This window comes from Trifolium pratense, linkage group LG2 (genome assembly GCF_020283565.1).
Source record: "Trifolium pratense cultivar HEN17-A07 linkage group LG2, ARS_RC_1.1, whole genome shotgun sequence".
Classification (NCBI taxonomy): domain Eukaryota; kingdom Viridiplantae; phylum Streptophyta; class Magnoliopsida; order Fabales; family Fabaceae; genus Trifolium; species Trifolium pratense.
This window is the reverse complement of record NC_060060.1, coordinates 61,407,717-61,428,688: the sequence shown is the minus strand read 5'-3', so window position 1 is coordinate 61,428,688 and position 20,972 is coordinate 61,407,717. Positions and strand designations below refer to the sequence as shown.

Sequence of the window (20,972 nt, the reverse complement as noted above, 5' to 3'; positions counted from 1 at the left end):
GTTGACCGGATTTGCTCAACCCATGTACACCCCTAGTTGTGCTCATGTAAGTTTATTTTGATACCTACTTTAGGTTATGCAAGCAAATGTATGTTAAGAAAATGTTATCAATGTCTACTTAATTAAAATCTGCTTTTTATCAAATTACTGTGTTAATGAAATAATTTCTTTATTAAATCTGATATCGAAAAGTGACTTAAAAAAAAATCGGCTTAACATTACGACCCGTGCGATAGCACGGGTATAGCTAGTTGTATAGAAAATTAAACTGATAAAGAAAAGCTTCGACCAGTGACCACCACCACTCGCCTCTCACCACCGTCCGCCACCTATCTCTCTCTCTCTGCTCGACCGCACCACCTTTCTCTCTCTCTCTGCTCAGCCGAAAAGCTCTTTCACCGGAAAATCCAGTCGCCGCCACTGGCCACCATCACATAAGCTTTCTCTATCTCCTTCTCCCTTTTGTCTCTCACTGTCTCCGACAGACAGGTACAATTTTTCAAAATCTATAATTTTTCTAGGTTTTAGGGTTTTTGGAAAATTTTGATTTGGCAATTTTGATTGATTGATTGAATAAGTATAGCAAGTTATGTACCATAAGTCAATTGATCATACCCTTTGTGTAGTTTTCTTGGTCTTGCAATTGAGTTTTGAGTTTTTGTATAGTAGTAGTTCAATTTGTTGTTTCTTTTTCAGGATTGAAAATTAGGAATGTTGGTCCTAATGTTGTTTCTTTTTCAATATTTAAGGACTGATGCTGATCAGTGTTGATTTTATAGGGACTAAAAACTCCAAATCAACCCTTATGCTACACATGAATCAACGTAGAATATGAAACGTGTTGGTGTCATGGCAGGGTTGGATATGAAACAATGTATTATAGTTACATTGTTTGCTTCTAATATCTAACTAAAGTTAGTAGTTTTAATTGAACTTTTCATACACTGCTCATGTTTATTCAAGAGATGCACCTTTAGGAATAGGATATATTGGTTTTAGCAATCTCTAGGAACAATACTATCTATATATTGGTTTTAGCTAAATTGGATATCCAAATACTTGGAAAGCAAAATAGTACCAGCTAGTTAATAGATAACTTCATGTATTCAGAGGAGCAACTAGTCTACAGTATTTGTTACTTCTGTATTTTTTAAGAATGGTAGAAATGCTTCTCTTGTTTGATTTTTAAGACATGTCCACATTACTCTAATGAGTATTTGAATATTTTCTGCAAATTAAATGATACTATTATCATTAAGGCACAAATAACTGACAAAGGATAAACAATTGTGGCCCCCCGATTGCCTGCCAACCATGGTTGCAATTGATCATTATCTACAATAAATAGTTTATCGCTCATTTTGGTATGCTGTCTCACAATCAGCTTCTGACTTTTCTGAATAAGCTGTCTTTGCTGGATGTATATAAATAGGTGACATATTGAGTCATAGGGTTATGTACTGATATAGTACTGAACTAGTTACAAAGTAATGATACCTAGGTGATTGGTATGAAGTTTTTATGTTTGCCTTTCTCAAGTTTAGAGTTTCATTTCTTCATTAGTTCTGGCCTGCTCCTAATTTACAAGGCCCTGTGTGTTTTTTGGCCTTGACTCGTGTGCTAGAGCTGAGTGGGGTGGCTGACCAATACCGAGTCTCTGACTATAAAACCCAATTCAATCCCTACATGTGTGTGGCTGTAGAAAAATATGAGAAGTAGCCTCTGTCGTTACGGTTTGCGGTTCTAGAGTTGCACTTTTTTCTAAATTTCTTTTCATCCCACTCACTAGCAGTGTCACATTCAGAATGATGCAATTTCTCAATTGCTGATAGATACATCATTAGAAAAGTCAACACTACTGATGTATGAAAATATTTTATTTGAATAAAATTGGTTGTGTTTTCTAGTTTCTTTCTTACATTTCTATAATCAATCTGTCTGATTTTCATTGCAGCCATGTTTTTGGCAAGAGCATTTGGACGAACATTCTTTGCTGCTGCTGCCAGATCAAAACATTATTCCGCTACAGCTGGTGCTACTAGAAACCCTCTTCAGGAGTTCTTTGAGGGTGATAGGGACCTTGATAATGAGAAACCAGTTGTCTATGGTATGAAATATGCACCTGTTCTTTTTATTCAGAACAGGAATTAAAAATCTCACTGATTTTCCAAGTATAAATAGTGGCTTTGTTTGGTTATTATTTTACCATTGTTGTTAGGTCGGAGTTGGAAGGCTTCTGAATTGCGTCTGAAATCTTGGGATGACCTTCAAAAGTTGTGGTACGTGTTGTTAAAGGAAAAGAACATGTTGATGACTCAACGTCAAATGCTTCATGCTCAGAACTTGCGTTTTCCTAACCCAGAGCGCTTACCGAAGGTATTTCTTCACTTTTTACACCTGGTCTGCTTTACATGTTCTGTATTTATTACCCTTAGTTATGTGGGAGTTTAATCACAGTGGTGGTGCTTTTTTCATTGTTTGGTATTGAACATGTGAGAGAAAATGAATGTGGAATGTTAAACTTTGTATGGGTAGGGGAAAAAACGTGCATGGCTATCAATGATTTTTGTCCATTTAATTTATGTGAAATCAGGTGAGAAAGTCAATGTGCCGCATCAAGCACGTGCTTACTGAGAGAGCAATTGATGAACCAGATCCTAGGAGGTCTGCGGAGATGAAGAAAATGATAAATACTCTTTGATGACTTAACTGATATGTTTCCGTTGCATTGTTGGGTATGCCCTAAGAATAGGACATCTACTTTCATGGATGTTAGAAAATTGCTGACCAAGGCACTGTGTTCAAATACATGATTTATTTAAGTTTTGCCTGTTTAGATTTCTAAATTTGTTTTGTTTGCCCTGAGAGTCAATCTTAGCTGAAATATTTACTGTTCCCAGCCAACAGCAATAATGTTTTTACCACGAACATTACCATTGTGATAAATTGAACCCCATCTGCAGAATGTTCACCAGCATAACATTAACTTAAACTTTGTGAGACTGTTAAAGAAACAGAGAAGGCAGGGTTGTTATAGATAATAAGCTTCTTACTCATCACTTGGAACTTAAATGGGTGGAATTGTTATGGGAACTTGTTATTTGTGAACAAAGAGTTAGTGTGCTGTGATATAAAAATCAGTACTCTCTATTTCAAAATATTTGTCCCTTTAGCATATAAAATATTGTTTCAAAATAATCTTATCATTATAGTTACAATTTTAATTAATTTTTATTGTCCTATTAGATTTAAAAACAACTTTTTCATATCAACCTTTGGATTACTTTTTTTCTATCCTTAAATGTTGTGTGTATAAATATATGATTTCATGCAAAAACTACTTGTGGTACAAATTTTGGGTTTTGGGTCTTTATCACTTTCTCCGAACAGGTACGTAATACATTCTACATCACTGCTACATTACCGCTGAAGTAGCGAACTCAGGAGGCGCTTGCTGAAGTAGTGAACTCAGGAGGCGCCTGTTGAAGTAGCGAACTCAGGGGGCGCAAAATCTGAGGAAAAAAAAACAGTTTGCATCCTAAGATGCAAATTGAGTTCACTACTTAAGTAGCGAAGAATGAAGGGTGAAAACTACAAAAATATTAGATTTGCAAAATTACAGTAGAAATCCTTTATCTTATTTATTTGTAACAGATTGATCCTTTATCTTTTTTTTGTCCCAAATTGGTCCTTTATCTTTATAATTATGCACATATTGATCATTTTTTAATAAAAATATGATGATGTGTCCAGCCCCATAGGATAATCTTATTTCTTCAATAATTTTTTAATGAAAATTTCAGAAATCATATGAAGATTCATCATTGTTCATCATCTTCTTCATCATAATCATCCTCTTTTTCATTACACTTTAACAAAAACACCAAAATACACCTCAAAATTGTATAAATCTATGTGTTATGTTTACCTCAATTTTTTTTTAAACTCCAAAATCAAAATTCCCAATTCTTATTAAATCCTAATTTACCAAATCAGATCTGTGTTATATTTACCTCATGTTTCTTTTTCCCTCACCAACTGTTCCACGAGCAAAACAGTTGTGTTCTTTAAAGTTCTGTTCTTCATTTTTTTTTTCTTGATTTCTTTAAAGCTCTTTTCCACAATTTCTTTAAAGTTTTGTTCTTCATTTTTTTCTTGATTTAATTTTAAGGGTGGTTCTTTAAAATTGGTGGTAAATAAAAATCCAAGCTTTGTGAGATTTGATAGGAATAAAGCAACATCGTAGTAGAAAACACGGTGAGAATTGGAAGTGTTAAAACCCAGAACATATTTTGGGTTGATTTCAATTTTAAGATTTTTTGGGTCGATGAAAACTCATATTTATCATCTCATATTTTTATTTGGTAATTTAGGGTTTAATAAGAATTGGGGAATTTGATTTTGGAGTTAAAAAAAAATTGAGGTAAACAAAACACATAAATTTATATAATTTTGAGGCGTACTTGGGTGTTTTTGTTAAAGTGTAATGAAAATGAGGATGAATATGATGAAGAAGATGATGAACAATGATGAATCTTCATATGATTTCTGGAATTTTTAAATTTTCATTAAAAAAATTATTGAAGAAATAACATTATCCTACGTGGCTAGACACATTATCATATTTTTATTAAAAAATGAAAAAAAGGATTAATATGTGCATAATCATAAAGATAAAGGACCAATTTGGGACAAAAAAAAGATAAAGGACCAATATGTTACAAATAAATAAGATAAATGACCTCTAGTGTAATTTTGCCTATTAAATTTTATAACGTTCACACCATAGAATACGAACTAGTTCGCATTTTAGGATGCGAACTATTTTTTTCCCAATTCTTACTATTTACACACTCACATCCTACGTGCAAAATTTGCGAGCTCGAAAAAAGAAGTCAATATACTAATCGTTTGGGTCGAACTCTCCCTTTAAACTTCAATTGCCATTCCATCATGTCATAGACGGTGTTTCATTGAAGTATTGTGAAACAAACTTGTATACCTTCCTTTTTTTTTATATTCCGAATACCTTCCTCTTTGCTTTGATTAAACTAACAGGGTGTATTGGATTAGAATTTCAAAAAAATTTAAAAGACTTTTTTCTGTTAAAAAAATCTTGTGTTATTCAATCAAACTTTTATAAAATCAAAATAAATCTTATGGTATTTAATTAAGATAATCAAGAAATTTTTTTCAAGACAATGAAATCCACTTTTATTTAATTGAGATTTCTCAGGACTTATAAAATATCTCGAAAACCTGAGACTTTTTCAAATTCCCAAAGACTTTTTTTTTATTTTGCTTTCCGGTTCATCTTTTCGATGGATTTTTCTTTTTTCTTGGTTCACTGATTTATCAAATATGCTTGAACGAATTCTGGTTTTTATTTGAGACTTCGTAATAGTTGAATTGGCATTTCTCTGTACCCTTTGCAAGCATTATTAGAAAATAGGGGGAATTTTTCTACAAAAAAAAAATCAATCTTTTTTTTTTTTGCTTTTCACTGATTAACGGATATGTCTTTAAGGGACCTATTCGAATTTTTTTTTCTCTAAGAAACCAATATAAAACCAAAAATGTTTTAAGGGATTATTTTACTAATTAAGCCAATTTTATTTATGTAGAAAAATACGAGAAGTAGCCTCTGTCATTATGGTTTGCAGTTCTAGAGTTGCACTTTTTTCTAATTTTGTTTTCATCCCACTCACTAGCAGTATCACATTCAGAATGATGCAATTTCTCAACACTGATGTATGAAAATGTTTTATTTGAATAAATCATTAGGATATTTAAGAAATAATAAATTATATTTCATGGTTCTGTTTCTGGTTCTTTTTTTAACTAATTTAATATTTCTATATCGTTGTCCTATTTTATAGGTTGTGTCTCTGCAGATGAAGATCATAATCGTCTCTTCATTTCTGATTGCAATCATCATAGGATTATTGTATGTGATGACAATGGGAAGATTATGAACTGTGTACGTATACTTATTAATTATTCCAGATCATTTATAAGTTATTAATTACTAATTGATTATTCCAGATTCTTTATAAATTATTAGCTTATTTTTCCATTCTGTCTAGTGATAGTAAGACTGACATCAGTGTCAAGCTGTGAACACCTCCCAGTAAAATGTATGTGTGTTTAGGCTAAGGCTAAAACAGTTTTGTTTATTATTGCTTTATATATTACACATTAAAAAATTAAACATATTTTTTTACTACCGGTAGGATCCCAGTTGGACCTTAGAATCTTGAAGACTTGAACCAGTACCAATTCAATATCCGGTTTGGTTTTTAATTATCTTGCTTCGAAGTGTTTGACACCTATGTAACCATTTTGGAATATTAGTGTTCCATTCTAATTAACTGCCGTGTTGCTGCCATATTGTTTGCTAATATTTATTTGAAGACATATACATACTTTAGTTCATGTATTTTGAAGTGTCCTTTCTTTTGCACTTCACTGTTGGACCTTTTTGACCTTATATGCATTTCCTTATCATCATGATAAAATGAATTAACCTTTCTCTTTTTCAATTATTGTTATCTAGAGAAAATAATGAAACTAATACGTTACATTTATACTTTCATGTGTCTTCTTCAGATTGGCTCTTCCCCAAGATTTGAGGATGGTGATTTTGAATCTGCTAAATTAAGGCGTCCAGCTGGTTCTTATTACCATTCTACTGATGATTGCTTATACTTTTTGGATTCAGAGGTATATATATTTGGATTTATACAATTATTATCATCAGATTTCTAGCCAACTTTGTCACATTTGATGGGAATTTTATGTACATCCCTGTTTCCAGAAACATATTGTATGCGTTCTGGATCGGCAATGGTTGGCATCTCGGTCTTTCTCCATTGGTCCTTGCTTGTTTCTGATGATGAGTATCCTCGCATGACTTTTTTGCTCTCCGAATTGATTGCGACACTGCACTTTACTCCCGAGGATTCCCTCTGCAGCCTATGGATCTTGCTCAGGATTTCTTGCACCATAGCCTCTTTAATCCTAACACTAGCATGCATCCGTAACCATCACTCTGCTGCCTTTTTCCCTCTATGACCTCAGTCTTTGCAATCTTTTCTCACGCTTTTCACCCAGTGTACCATTCTTAATCAAACCGTGAAATTCTCTCGAACCGAGCTACGATCCCGATCTTACGATTCTCAACCAGCCTACCGATCCTACGTAGGTTAATGAACTTTGGTGTTGTTCATCCTCAATAAGCTTAAGCCAAAGAGTGTCATTACTAAATACTACATTTTTCATTTGATGCAGGTTGTTATTTTTGCTGTACTGTATTGTAAACTTAAAAAAATTCCAAACTCAAATGATGACAACCAGGAGAAATATGCAGCAAGGATTCTTGATTTTTTGAGCTCTAAGAGATCTGGTAAAAAAGAGAGAGATTCATGGAATGCATTTACCAGTATAATCAATTGGTATTTTGCAACTTTTTGCTCCCTTATTTCAAGAGTACTAGCTGGAACATTCGTTTTAAAATTGATTTTTTTGGTTTTGGAATTTCAGTGCCAATTTAGTTGTTTGCATAAGAACTTCAATATCTTGTGAAAGATGTGAAATGGTCTCTTTGTAATATTTGGAGACTTTGTTTTTGATAAGGTGTAATATTTGGAGATATACTACAGCTTTGATATTTTTTTTTATCAACAATTAGAAAAATATATATAAATGATTAAATTGTAATCAAATTATTTTAAAACGAATTAACATTTTGTAAAACACATCTTTCAATGTTCAGAAGCTCCAGAAACTAAAATAATATTAGAGTATTTTTTGCATCCACTTTATTATCAACATATTACAAGCTTAAGCTCTTAAAATATTACATTTCCTTCATCTACCAAAGATGAATAAAAATAACAAAGTGAAAAGTATAACAGATTAAGAGAGAAAAGAGGTGTTCGAAACCAAAGAAAAAAAATTAATTTATATCTTAGTGATTGTTCGGTCCGTTTCAATTACTAAGAGATAGACTTTTAGAGATTCAAATCCGTCCGTATATATTTCATGACAATTTTTTCACAATTGTTGACTCGAGACTCGACTTGCACCTGGCCGAATACTTTCAAATATTGGTGGTTATTTCAGTTTCGAGTTTGATTGCAGACCCATTCTCGACCATACTTAATAAAAGAACTTTTTTAGTTCTTAATATAATAATTTTTTTAAATTTATTGAATAATTGATGTATTTGGTATAAAAAATGAAACAAATACATCAATTATTTCATAAATCAATTTTTTTTTCTCAGACGGAGTAATCTTACCTTATTCTTACATAATAAGGTACACTTTTTTTTTCTATAAAAAAAATATTCATTCACTAATTAAATTTTCATTTGAGAATCGAGTTTATAGTTGTTTTATATTTATAGGACCATTATATGAAGATGAGAGAAATAATCTATTTTCTAATAGTGTAAAACGGGAAGCGAAATACTATTCTTCATTTCGCCCTATCGTGTAACATCGTTAAACTTATCTATATATATAAATCCTAGATAGTTGTGGAATTGCCTATCTAAACCCTAATCCACAAACCAATGAAAACCTTTCATTTAGCCACATCATCCACTTACATCCATTTAATGTGGGGTACTAATTATAATAATAATAATAATAATAATAATAATTATTATAATAATAATAATAATAATAATAATAATAATAATAATAATAATAATAATAATAATAATTATTATTATTATTATTATTATTATTATTTTGGGTTATTATTCATTTTAAATTTTTTTGTTCATTTTATTATTTTGTGTATTTTATTGTCTTTTTTTCAAAAAAATTAATGTTTTTGCTAATAATCTTTTGTCTAATCTTTATAAATATAAGGAGTTGGTCGATTGTCAGGACTACTTTCTAATGTTAGTAAAAAAAATAGATAAAATAAATTTTACTAATGGTTGTTATGCCCTGTATGATTTTTATCATATTCGATATTTGAGTATGAGTTAAGTTGGTTTATCTTTGCTCCAATAAGTTTCAAATTAATATAAATGTTAAATTCGATAATACAGTAGTTTTTTGGTAAGAGATAATGAAGTAGTTTATCCAACTCAGAATCCTCCAATGAGATTTATAATATAATTAAATAAAAACTTATGTTTCAGCATCGATTGTTTTCCATGGTCAATTATATGTTTTCATTTCCATAGTTATTTTGAAGAATGAGTTAAAGATATTGCTAATCAATGTTAATTAAGAAGATAACAAAGTAACTTCAAATGTGATGTATAAATAAGTTTTTTAAATGTATAAACATCTATATATATAATTCCTAGATAGTTGTGCAACCACTAATCTAACCCTAATCCAGGTCAGTCACTAATATACAATTAAACCACTCAATAATGCCACATCACTTCTACTTACATCATTGTCATCTCTATACACTTTTTCATATGCCTACATTTATATACCTATGACTTTTCATTATACACTCACTCAACTAATAATAATAGGTTTTACTAAATTATACGCATTAATTAATCTTTTATACTATATATTGAATTATAGTGTCCAATTAAGAATCAAATGCACAGTGTATGAGTATGACCACAAACAGTTTTCATAGCGACATGACAATTTATGGATTACCAACTTATTTTGGTAGATGCAATATGATCCATTGTAATCTTTTCGAAATGTATAAACACATCTTTAATATCTATCTTATATTTACATCACTTTTTTATTATTATTATTTTGTTGTTGTTGATGTTATTATTATAATTTTCATAATACTTATTGTTTCAATTTATACGAATGATTTTTCAACATTACAATATAAAATACCTCATAATACCCGTGCATCGCACGGGTGTGGGACTAGTATAATGCAAAACCTATCTAAATTTTATCATAAAATTTTAAATCAAATTACTCAAATAATATATCAAAAAATAAACACGTAAATAATATCAAAACAAATAATCTCGTATAGACTAACATACTACTAATGATTCAAATTAAATTTTTTTTTTGACTAAAAATAAAGGATATTTATTCATTCAAACTGATAGAGTACATCGATGTAATACAAATTCAAATTTGCTAAAAACAAAAAGGATGAATCTGCAAACAAACTCACAGCATCCATGTTAATAGCATAAACGGCAAATTACATAAGCCTACATATATGACTATATTGAAGTGTCTGGAATGTCCATGCCTCCAGATCTGCAGCGTTGATAACATAAAAGTCGACATTGGATAGATTTGTACTTGATCGGATCTAATTCTTCAACCTGAAACAAATGAACACCGCACAAAGACGGGAAAACAAAATACACCGCACAGAGACGGCACAACAGAATACACCGCACAAGGACGAGATAACAAATAACACAAAACCAAACAAATATGTGAAAAATCACACTTATTTAATAACGAGAAAGAAAAAACAATTTGGAGGGGTGATTTTAGGTCAAGATTTGACCTGAAATCACTCCTCTTTGATAAACTAAGAAGAAGAAAAAAGGTGACGGCTAGGGTTAGAACTTAGGAGATAAGAGAAAAAAAGATAGGGACAATGATTCAAATTAATTAAACCTTTAAAATAAGTTAAATCATCATCATCATTACAAAAATTTTAATAAAATAATTAAAACTTTGCCACGTGTGTGATATGGGCCCCGGTTAACAAACTAAAGGTGAACCGTGCCTTCAGGTAGTGACTGAGATTGAGATTGAGATGTTGTTGTTCAATTCTGAAACTCAAATAATTCAATTTCAAAACTTACCTTAACAATCAAAATCAGATCCAACCTAATAATTCATTTCATTTCAATTTCAATTTCACGTTCTTGTCTCTTCTCTTCTGTTTCTTCTTCTCCACTCTCACTCTCTTCCATGGCTTCTTCTTCTTCCCTCGGCGACAATTTCAACCTTCTCTCGCCTCAACAGCAAGACTTGGTCAAGACTCTATTGGATAATGGCCAATCCCATCTGTTTAACAATTGGCCTGCTCCCGGCGTCGACGACGCCGAGAAGAAAGCATTCTTCGATCAGGTTTCCTTTCATCCATTCAATTATAGATCTCATTATTATTATTATTATTATTATTATTATTATCTAAACGACACTGCCTTTTTGTTAGCTTGTTCTTCTTGATTCTAGTTACCCTGGTGGTTTGGTTGCATATATCAAAAACGCTAAACGACTCTTGGCTGATTCTAAAGCTGGAACTAACCCTTTTGATGGTTTCACTCCTTCCGTAAGTCACATTTTATTATTATATTTTCAACATTGTGTATTGGAATTCTATATTTATATCTATATGTATAGTCATGCTATCGAATTTGAATTTTTTGTTTGTGCTTATTCAAAATAACTTATACGAATAAATAAGCTTTTATGTATTATTTATAAGTTTGTTGAGGTATTTTGTGAAATAATAGCTTATGAAGATACAATTTTTACTAGCGAGAACTTATGAATTAACATAAAAACTCATTTATTTGCATAAGCTATTTTTCGTAAGCTAAAAATATAAGTTAATCCAAACAGGCCCTTTATGTCATTTCATATTGATAAGCTAGTTCAACCGCCAATTTTACCAAACACTACAGATTTGATTAGCTATGTTTATTCGCTACAAGCTATAGGCTCATCCACTATAAGCTAGTTATTAGCTATCCACTATGTTTTTTCCAAACAAAGCCTATGTAAGACTGTTTATTTTTTATTTTTTTTTAAAAGAAACACTGTTTAGTAACAGTAATGATTTTTCAGGTTCCAACTGGTGAGACATTGGCATTTGGTGATGAGAACTTCATCAAATTTGAGGAAGCAGGTGTGCGTGAAGCTAAAAGAGCTGCATTTGTTCTTGTTGCTGGCGGTCTTGGGGAGCGTCTAGGATACAATGGGATTAAGGTATAACTTATCAATATTATCGCTCTGTCATTCTTTGTGATGATGGCATCTTGTATGTATAAAGATGGTTGTTCTTTTGTCAAAATCAATCAACATCCATTTTATGGTGTTTGGTGATCTTATCAACTTGAAATCTTGAGTACTATGAAAACCAAAATTTTCAAGTAGCTGCAGAGCTTAAAATAAATTACTGAAGGAGCAAAATCAAATTAAATGCCAAGTACATTAGGAAGTTTTTGGTGGATCTTGATTAAATAAAGATTGTGACGAGGAACCTAACTCCAAACGCATTGGCAAATTTGTCATTAACTAAATTATCTGTTGAAGAAGCCATGTGCTTAGACTGGGATGATTCTTTTAAACAATCCATATCTAAGTATACCGTAGATTCGTTCGGAGTACCAGTTCTTTAAATTTATTCATGAATAAACATTTCATTTTCTTGATGTTGAGTACCCTCTCATCTGCCACTACAAATCTTACTTTGAAATTTGAATTGGAGGGTTTTATTCTCATGTAAATTAATATTTCAAAATAATTTTAATAATTTCTGTGAATCGCCCCATCACAAATCACAACAAAGCTCTTTTGATGTTTACAAGGATAACTTAATATTGATTTTAATGTAGCTCTGGTCTGTTTTAATTTTGGGGTCGTTATTTTTCTCTTTAAATTCTGTGTTGTATTTTTTTTGTAATTTGCTTGGAGGACTATTTATTCTGTCACTTACGATATTTATCTTATTTCCACAAATAGAATCTTCTCCTTTCTCCTGCTTCCAAAACAAAGTAGTGTAAGGTATGCATGTAGATGCAAGTATGTCTAAGCAACTTAGTTCAAACTTCAATCTCTAATACTGAAACATAAGGACTAATACTTTTTCATAGCTTTAGCTCTAGTTTGGTACTTTATAAACGGCTTTTTTGTGCCACGTGTTTGTTGTGTATGGACAATTCTGACATGAGAAAGGATTAAATACTAATTCTTAACCATAGCTTCTGCTATTCTTGTTTTAGGTTGCTCTTCCAGCAGAAACAACTACAGGGACATGTTTCTTACAACATTACATTGAATCCATATTGGCACTTCAAGAAGCAAGCTCAGAAGGTCAGTCCTAATTTTCTTCTCAATATAGAGTCATATTTATCCATCTAATTTTGTTGCGAATGTGATAAAACAAAAGACTTTGAGAAACTTGTGTTGACGGCCTGTTTAAATTATACCCAATTTACATTACTGAGGGCCTATTTTATGATGGAACATAACTTTTACTATATGATATAATTTTTAAGGAGAATGACTTGATTTTGGAAGAAACAAAAATCAGTAGAAAATAACTCCCTAGAAAACATTTCTGGTGAAATATTTTTTCTTAAAAAGTATTTTCATCCGAGTATTTTTACAGAAATTTACGTGTTATGTGAAAATATTCTTAAAATGACATGTATGTCATCTTTCCCTCCTAAAAAGAGTTGTAACAGTTGACTGTGACACCAAATATAGGAATTTAGGCAAAATGCCTTTTTTACTTCTGATATAACGCTTTCCAAAAAATATTTCCACACTAGAGAAAGAAAAACTACTTTTGGAGTTTATTTTTCTTCCTTTCTTTCAAACAGTAGCCTATTCTCTTGTGGTTATTAATATTAACTATGATATTTATTAACTATAATATTTCAAAGTATTTTCTAGTAATGAGTGTGCTTTTCAACATTCAGGCGAAAGCAAGGCACAAATTCCATTTGTTATTATGACATCTGATGACACCCACGGGCGTACCTTAGAACTATTAGAATCAAATTCTTACTTTGGCATGAAACCCACACAAGTGACACTTTTAAAGCAGGTACATTTTTTAATGTCTTGTAGAAAGTTAAAACTGGCTTTCAGTTTTTTAATTATTAAACTATTAAATTTGAACATGATTTAGGAAAAAGTTGCATGCTTAGATGATAATGATGCCAGGCTTGCATTGGATCCAAAAAACAGATACAGAATTCAGGTATTGTTGGAGGCAGAGAACGAAATGTGTTCTATTAACCTTATATATTGGATTTTCAAACAAAGTGCGTTCTATTAACGATTTCTCTTTGGGTAGACAAAACCTCATGGGCATGGTGATGTGCATTCACTTCTTCATTCCAGCGGTATTCTGAAAGTATGGTATGACTCAAACAGTTTATTGATCTTTTATAAGACCTGTTTGTATGTCTTCAATTTCATTTTTATTGATAAATACATATTCCTCAGTAACTTAATAATTTCTGAGCATATTTGGGCACAAAAAGCTTACATAAAACTAAAATTATCGGATGCCAATTTTATAAATTGATAAGATTGTCTTCTAAAATCCCAAGAATTAAGTAGAGAAAATGGCTCTTTGTTTTTTGTTGATATGCATTGATCATAAATTTGATTTGATGAATCTATATTTTGTTAGGCATGATGCTGGGTTGAAATGGGTTCTCTTTTTCCAAGATACAAATGGACTTCTCTTCAAGGTTAGTTGCTTTAGCATTTCATACTTTTAACTAATCCATCGGTATATTTTTAGTATTTATTTTCTAGAAATTTGTGGATTTAGGCAATTCCATCAGCACTGGGTGTCAGTTCTACCAAACAGTACCAGGTCAATTCTCTTGCAGTACCTCGGAAAGCAAAAGAAGCTATTGGTGGAATTACCAGGCTCACCCATTCTGATGGTAAGTTGATTGTTTCATCCCTCATCGACAAAGAAATTATTACTGAGTTTGGAGTCGCATATGTTATTTTAAGGGTTAAATATGTTTTTAGTCCTTACTTTTCATTCAGCCCATGCATATCATTCGAAATTTTAAATTTTTTTTCTGCGGTCATGTTTAGTACATTATATGAATCTATCTTACAAAAGTTTAAATTTTTTTAACAAGAGATGAATTAAATATGAATTTTTTAGTTTTTTGCCCATAAAAATTCATAAATAATTCATCTTATGTTAAAAAAATCTAAATTTTTATCGGAGATGTTCTTATAATATTATAAACATGAATATAAAAGATCATTCAAAAATGTGAAAGTATGCAATAGTTTGATTAAAAGTAGGGACTAAAAACCTTGACGGAAAAAACTTCAGGGACTAAAAAGTGTGAAAATAATCTTCAGGGACTGAAACGAAAATTCTGGAAAACTATAGGGACCAAAAACATATTTAACCCTTATTTAATTGTGGATGAGAATAATAAACTTGCATGATGCATAATAGAAGGTATAATGCTGAAACAATTTTGATGTTGATCTTCAAACTATTCACTTGAACTAATACAAGTCATAATTGTAAATCTTTGACAGCTAAATGAGCCATGTAGCTTTTTCATCCCCTCAATTGTGTTTCTACCACTCTCTGTTCTTATTTTCTTGAGAACTAAAATGCTACCAGTAAATAGTTGCTAGGGTAGATCCTTTTTTTTTTCAGAAAAAGTATTTGGTGTGAGATCACAATTTGAAATCTTGGACATTTGATTGAAATTATAATATTACATGCATGGAGGTTTTATTCAAATTTATTAACATTATATTATAGAAATAATATATCTCTCGACTTCATTACGTCAATCTCATTTTTATGGATTTTCCTGAATTAATATTTTAGCACACGCTCATTAAAATAACAGGGAGGTCTATGGTGATAAACGTGGAGTACAATCAGCTAGATCCACTTCTGAGAGCAAGTGGATACCCTGATGGTGATGTCAACAGTGAGACCGGTTTCTCCCCATTTCCAGGAAATATAAACCAAGTAATCATTTTTCATACTTATCTCAATGTTATCGTCCCGTCTATTGTTGGGCTGATTTGATAGTATGCTTATCTGCATTGTTATCATGTTATATGGTGTTAGCTCTCAGATCATGATGCATCATGTTTTGGGATTTGAATACTAGATATATCAAACTCTGAAAACCGTGGCTTAACATCATATCCTTCTACAGTTGAATTGTATCATGATTATGCCATGATTACTTAGTGACGATATCTTACTTTTTCTGCCAGTTGATTTTAGAACTTGGTCCTTACATGGAAGAGCTCGCAAAAACAGGAGGTGCCATACAGGAGTTTGTTAACCCAAAGTAATGCTTCTTTCAAATAATCACTATACAATATTATTAGTATTTTACTTCATCACTTTGGTGTAGCATGCTTCAACTATGCTTTGTTGTTACATCAGACTTTGCTTTACCATTTTTTTTCTAGATAGATGATCGATGTTATTCTTTACATGTGAGCTATTCCAATTAGTTTGTTCTTGAACTAGCAATATTTCATCAGAAAGTTTTCATGAACAACATGAGGAAAAATCTATGTTGACATAATTTTCTCTCACTATATTATTATTTTTTTCCTGATATATTACATCCACAATGTTATATTTACTCTCTACAGGTACAAAGATGCCAGCAAAACTGCATTTAAATCTTCAACTCGACTTGAATGTATGATGCAAGACTATCCAAAAACATTGCCCCCAACTGCCAGGGTTGGGTTCACGGTATATTATCTATTTGAGAGCAGTACCTAAATTTGAGCTAATCAATGGTTATCAAGTTTGGCTTTGCCATCCTTCAAGATTATATTTTCAGTCATAGATGGAGTCAGTTCATATTGTGATGTCACTTTGTGGGTGTTTTGTTTTTATTTTTGGTGCTACCTGACTGATCCTATGTAACTGTGTAGGTGATGGAAACATGGTTTGCTTATGCACCTGTGAAGAATAATGCTGAGGATGCTGCTAAGGTACTACATACATTATAATTTCTAATGCAAAAAGTTCATACGTGTAGAAACGAAAGAAGGTAAAAGGAAATAGTGGGAGTGCTTGATTTCCTAGTAAAGTGTATGCAGTATTGAATTGAAGTAAATTGGAAAGGTCTTACCACAAGTTTGTGATATTTAAAATTTTGTATTCAAATTGAATTTTTTGTTGTATAAAAGGTTGACCTTTGAGCAATGGTATCTTAGGTCTCACTTATTATTTGTTTCATTTTCATTTTTTCTTAAACTATAAAATTGCAGCTTTGTTTCCTATATTCAAAGTTTGGTAAAAGAAATATTGAAAACAATTAATTGTTGTCAGTGTGAAATACACTGAAAAGGGGGCATTTTTGTAACTAAAGTTGAAAACAAGAAATGAAATCAGATAATGGAAACAAAAACCAAATAGGCCCTTAACCTGCTTAAAGGTTTTCAAGATGGATAATTGCGTGTACTTTTTTTTGTCTGAAGGTGCCAAAAGGAAATCCATACCATAGTGCTACCTCTGGAGAAATGGCCATCTATCGTGCAAATAGCATTATTCTCAAAAAGGTAATTTCGTGATTTTACCCTTGTAACGTGTAAGTCTTGAATGACACAGGTGTTAATTTTATTACTTCGATGTTATTTTCTTTAAATTATTTTATGTTCTTTCCGCACGAATTAGTTTTGTTGATATTTGTGATTTATTTTTAGGTAATGTGAAAATATTTGCGATAGAATTTCAATTCATGTTTTAAGTGTGCCGAGTCCATCATACAAAATAACAGAGAGATAGAGAGCGATGTCGATCATAAGATCTAAATTGAACGGATGAAATGCAGGAATGTTTTGAGTGTAATGTGATAAAAAGAGTAAAAATAAATTATTACACTGCTATAAAACCTGCGATGTTGCATAGAGCTTCCTGTTGCGTGGTAAACAAGTAACTAGAAATTAAACTTAATGTCAGAAAGATGAGTACGTTACCATGAATGAGTGGTCATACAAAATAAGATAGGAATAGAAATGGAATTATTTGGGAGAAATTTGAGATTACCCTCATAGTAGAGAGGATGCTATAATCTTGCATTAGATGATTTGGACATGTACAAAGAAGACCTATAGAAACACTGTAAGGAGAATAGTCCAATAGTTAAATGTGGCAACTGGCAAGAGACGAAGGAAAGTTAAATTATAGATCAGACCATTAAGAGAGGTTTGGCGAAGGGTAACTTGTCTATCGCAGGACCTAATTCACGTCAGGAACATACGGGATATTGACCATTAAGAATCTTCGTTGTTTTAGATTCTTTTTGGAATTCCTGCACTGTGTATCTATCGGCACATTCTCATGTATTTTGTGCTTTTGTCCTGACTACCTAGATGCTAATTGCTAAAACCATAATTGAATTGACAGTTCAGATTGTAACAAATTCTCTGCGTTATTTTTTTCCTTCCAGGCTGGTTTCCAAGTACCAGATCCAGTATTGCAGGTTTTCAATGGTCAAGAGGTTGAAGTTTGGCCCCGTGTCACATGGAAGCCAAAATGGGGTCTGACTTTTTCTTTAATCAAGAGCAAAGTTAGTGGAAATTGCTCCATTTCTCAGAGGTCTACACTCGCAATCAAGGGTCAAAAAGTTTTCATTGAAAATCTTTCCTTAGATGGGGCTCTTATCATAGAATCGGCCAATGATGCAGAGGTATGGCAATGACAATACAGTTTATCAGTATTTTAGCATGCTGAGTGTTTTGTTGCATTTGCATATCAAATGACACCAACTAGTTTGATACCAAATGTTACACCTCTCAATAATGTTTTAACCGATATAAATTTTATAAAATTCACCGTTGAATTGAAAGTTTATATCATATAGATCATTTGTGTAAAGTTTCAAACAAATCCAAAATCATTTGATATGGTATTGCGACACATAAAGATTAACGTCATATAAAAAAAGACGCAAACCGTTAATTTTGATGTATCTCAATAACATATCAAATGATTTTGGATTTGTCTGAAGTTTTACATAAATGATCTATATGATATAAACTTTCAATCCAACAGTGGATTTTATAAAATTTATATCGGTTAAAACGTTACTGAGAGGTGTAACATTTGGTGTCAAACTAGTTTGTGTCATTTGATTCTGACCCTATTAGGAATAGTTATAACTTGACGTAAGACATCAAATAGTGTTAGTCTTATTTCCTAAACCGCCCATACTCCTCAGTGATGTTATCAACTTTTCTGAATAGGTTATCATCCAAACTATGTATGGTTTTCGTGATATTGGATTTGGACAAAAACATTTTTCGAATAGCAATTATCATTTTAAAAATACTCTGAGGTGCACATATATCGAGAACTTAAAGTACATGGCAACTGCAGAACTTCTAATAAAATACACAACTTGATAAACAAATTATTGGGGAAACAGTCATTTTAGTCCCTGACTGTGCAACTTGCTGTCATTCTAGTCCCTGATTGAAGAAAAACTACAAAATAGTCCCTGATTCTGCAATTCATTATTCACTTTGGTCCCTGACGTTAAAAATAGCAGTTAACTTTACAAAAAAAAACTGATGTGGCAGTTTTTGGGGACACGTGGCACGCTGAGTAGGCTTAGTTGGATAAGTGGCATGATGATATGTCCTGGGACCAAAATGACAATATTTTTTTTTATTTCTTCATCTTCTTCCTCTCATTCTTCCTCATCTTCTTCATATATTTCATCAATAAAACTCATAACTTTAAACAAAATTATCACAAGACCTCAATCAAAATTCTTCAACAAAATTCTTAAGATAAATAACAAGAACTCAATCATCAATATCACATCTTCCTTCTTCAAAAGGAAGTCAATCAAGCAATTAAGATCAAATAATGGGTTGCACAAATCAAACTATCAGTGAAACACAACACCACCAAACCAATTCAGTCCAAAAAAAAATTTCCAGCCACACAAATCTATATATTTAACCCTAAAGTAATTTTTTTTTTTTCTTCTTTCTATTAAAACAATAGCAACAAAAAACTTCATCTGTGATGAATGAATATATTGAATTGAAGCTCAAGTATTTTTTACATACCCAGAAGAGAAATTCGTGGAGAAATAGAAACTTTAATCTTAGATCCTTTGGAAATACCCAGAATACATGTATGAAGAAGCTTTGTTGAAATTTTGATTAAAACATTGGATTTAAAATTCTGGATTTTATTCATGAATGTATGAAGAAGATCAAGAAGATTGAGAAGAAGGAGATGAAGAAATGAATTTTTTTTTGTCATTTTGGTCCCTGGCCATATCATCAGGCCACTTGTCCAACTAAGGTCTACTCAGCGTGCCACGTGTCCTCGAAAAAATGCCACATCAGTTTTTTTGTAAAGTTAACGGTCATTTTTAACACCAGGGACCAAAATGACTAACGGATTGTAGAGTCAGAGACTATTTTGTAGTTTTTCTTCAGTTAGGGACCAGAATGACAGCGGATTGCACATTCAGGGACTAAAATGACTATTTTTTCCTTTTACTCTTTAAATACTAAATTCCTAATAAGGATTGCACATGCTATATATATTCCTTCATATTTTTAATTACTACTTTTATTACTGCGCCCCACCACTATCTCTTCATAAAGTAATTGAAGCTTGAAACTTTTCCTATTTGTTTGCAACTTTTCCTATTGACTTAATGCACATGGCTATGTTTGATTGAATGTTTTAAATTAATGAGGGGATTTTTAATATTTCTTTTTATGCAGGTAAATGTGGGTGGTTCAGTTCAGAACAAAGGTTGGACTATTGAACCAGTTGACTACAAAGATTCCTCAGAACCTGAAGTATTGAGAATCAGGGGTTTTAAATTTAACAAAGTTGAACAAGTGGAAGAGAAATACTCTGAGCCGGGCAAATTTCAGTTCAAAAAGGCTTGAAGTGTTGCATTTGTGCAAAGAATATTTAGCTCTTGTTTCATTATCTATTCTTTATTCACTTGTATGTTGAGCTATAAATTGGGTTGGGAGAATGCCTTTTTAGTAATAAATAATGTTTTAAGTAGTGACATTAAAGTTTTGAAGAGTTTCTTGCATAATGGCACCCTCCCACCTAGGTTTCTGAGTGGAGTAACTGTATTAGTATTACTTTGTTCATAAGATTATCTCCACTTTGATTAGGGAAATTTTGTTGCATTCAAGGTGTAAATGATCTGAGCCCCCTTTATGTTGGTGACCTAGAAATTTAAACATCATTGTCACATATATGAGAATGCCTTTTGTGGA

General features: G+C 31.7%; 3 protein-coding genes across 3 annotated transcripts; all 3 read left to right on the top strand.

Moving 5' to 3' along the window:
- The first annotated feature begins 206 nt into the window (after positions 1-206).
- Positions 207-2,992, top strand: LOC123909388 (39S ribosomal protein L47, mitochondrial-like). Its single transcript, XM_045960222.1, has 4 exons — positions 207-489; positions 1,955-2,107; positions 2,219-2,376; positions 2,594-2,992. Exons 2-4 carry the CDS (start codon positions 1,957-1,959, stop codon positions 2,699-2,701), a joined length of 417 nt encoding a protein of 138 aa, XP_045816178.1. The 5' UTR covers positions 207-489; positions 1,955-1,956; the 3' UTR covers positions 2,702-2,992.
- A 2,660-nt stretch (positions 2,993-5,652) lies between these two features.
- LOC123905163 lies at positions 5,653-7,656 on the top strand. The gene is made up of 4 exons (XM_045954797.1): positions 5,653-5,713; positions 5,880-5,980; positions 6,610-6,723; positions 7,291-7,656. The coding sequence occupies exons 1-4, from the start codon at positions 5,653-5,655 to the stop codon at positions 7,582-7,584; spliced, it is 570 nt and encodes a 189-aa protein (XP_045810753.1). The 3' UTR covers positions 7,585-7,656.
- A 2,995-nt stretch (positions 7,657-10,651) lies between these two features.
- LOC123909387 (UDP-sugar pyrophospharylase) lies at positions 10,652-20,972 on the top strand. The gene is made up of 16 exons (XM_045960221.1): positions 10,652-11,060; positions 11,149-11,265; positions 11,784-11,924; positions 12,941-13,031; positions 13,643-13,770; positions 13,855-13,926; positions 14,023-14,087; positions 14,365-14,425; positions 14,509-14,626; positions 15,575-15,699; positions 15,954-16,030; positions 16,344-16,449; positions 16,635-16,694; positions 17,184-17,264; positions 18,155-18,394; positions 20,457-20,972. The coding sequence occupies exons 1-16, from the start codon at positions 10,902-10,904 to the stop codon at positions 20,625-20,627; spliced, it is 1,812 nt and encodes a 603-aa protein (XP_045816177.1). The 5' UTR covers positions 10,652-10,901; the 3' UTR covers positions 20,628-20,972.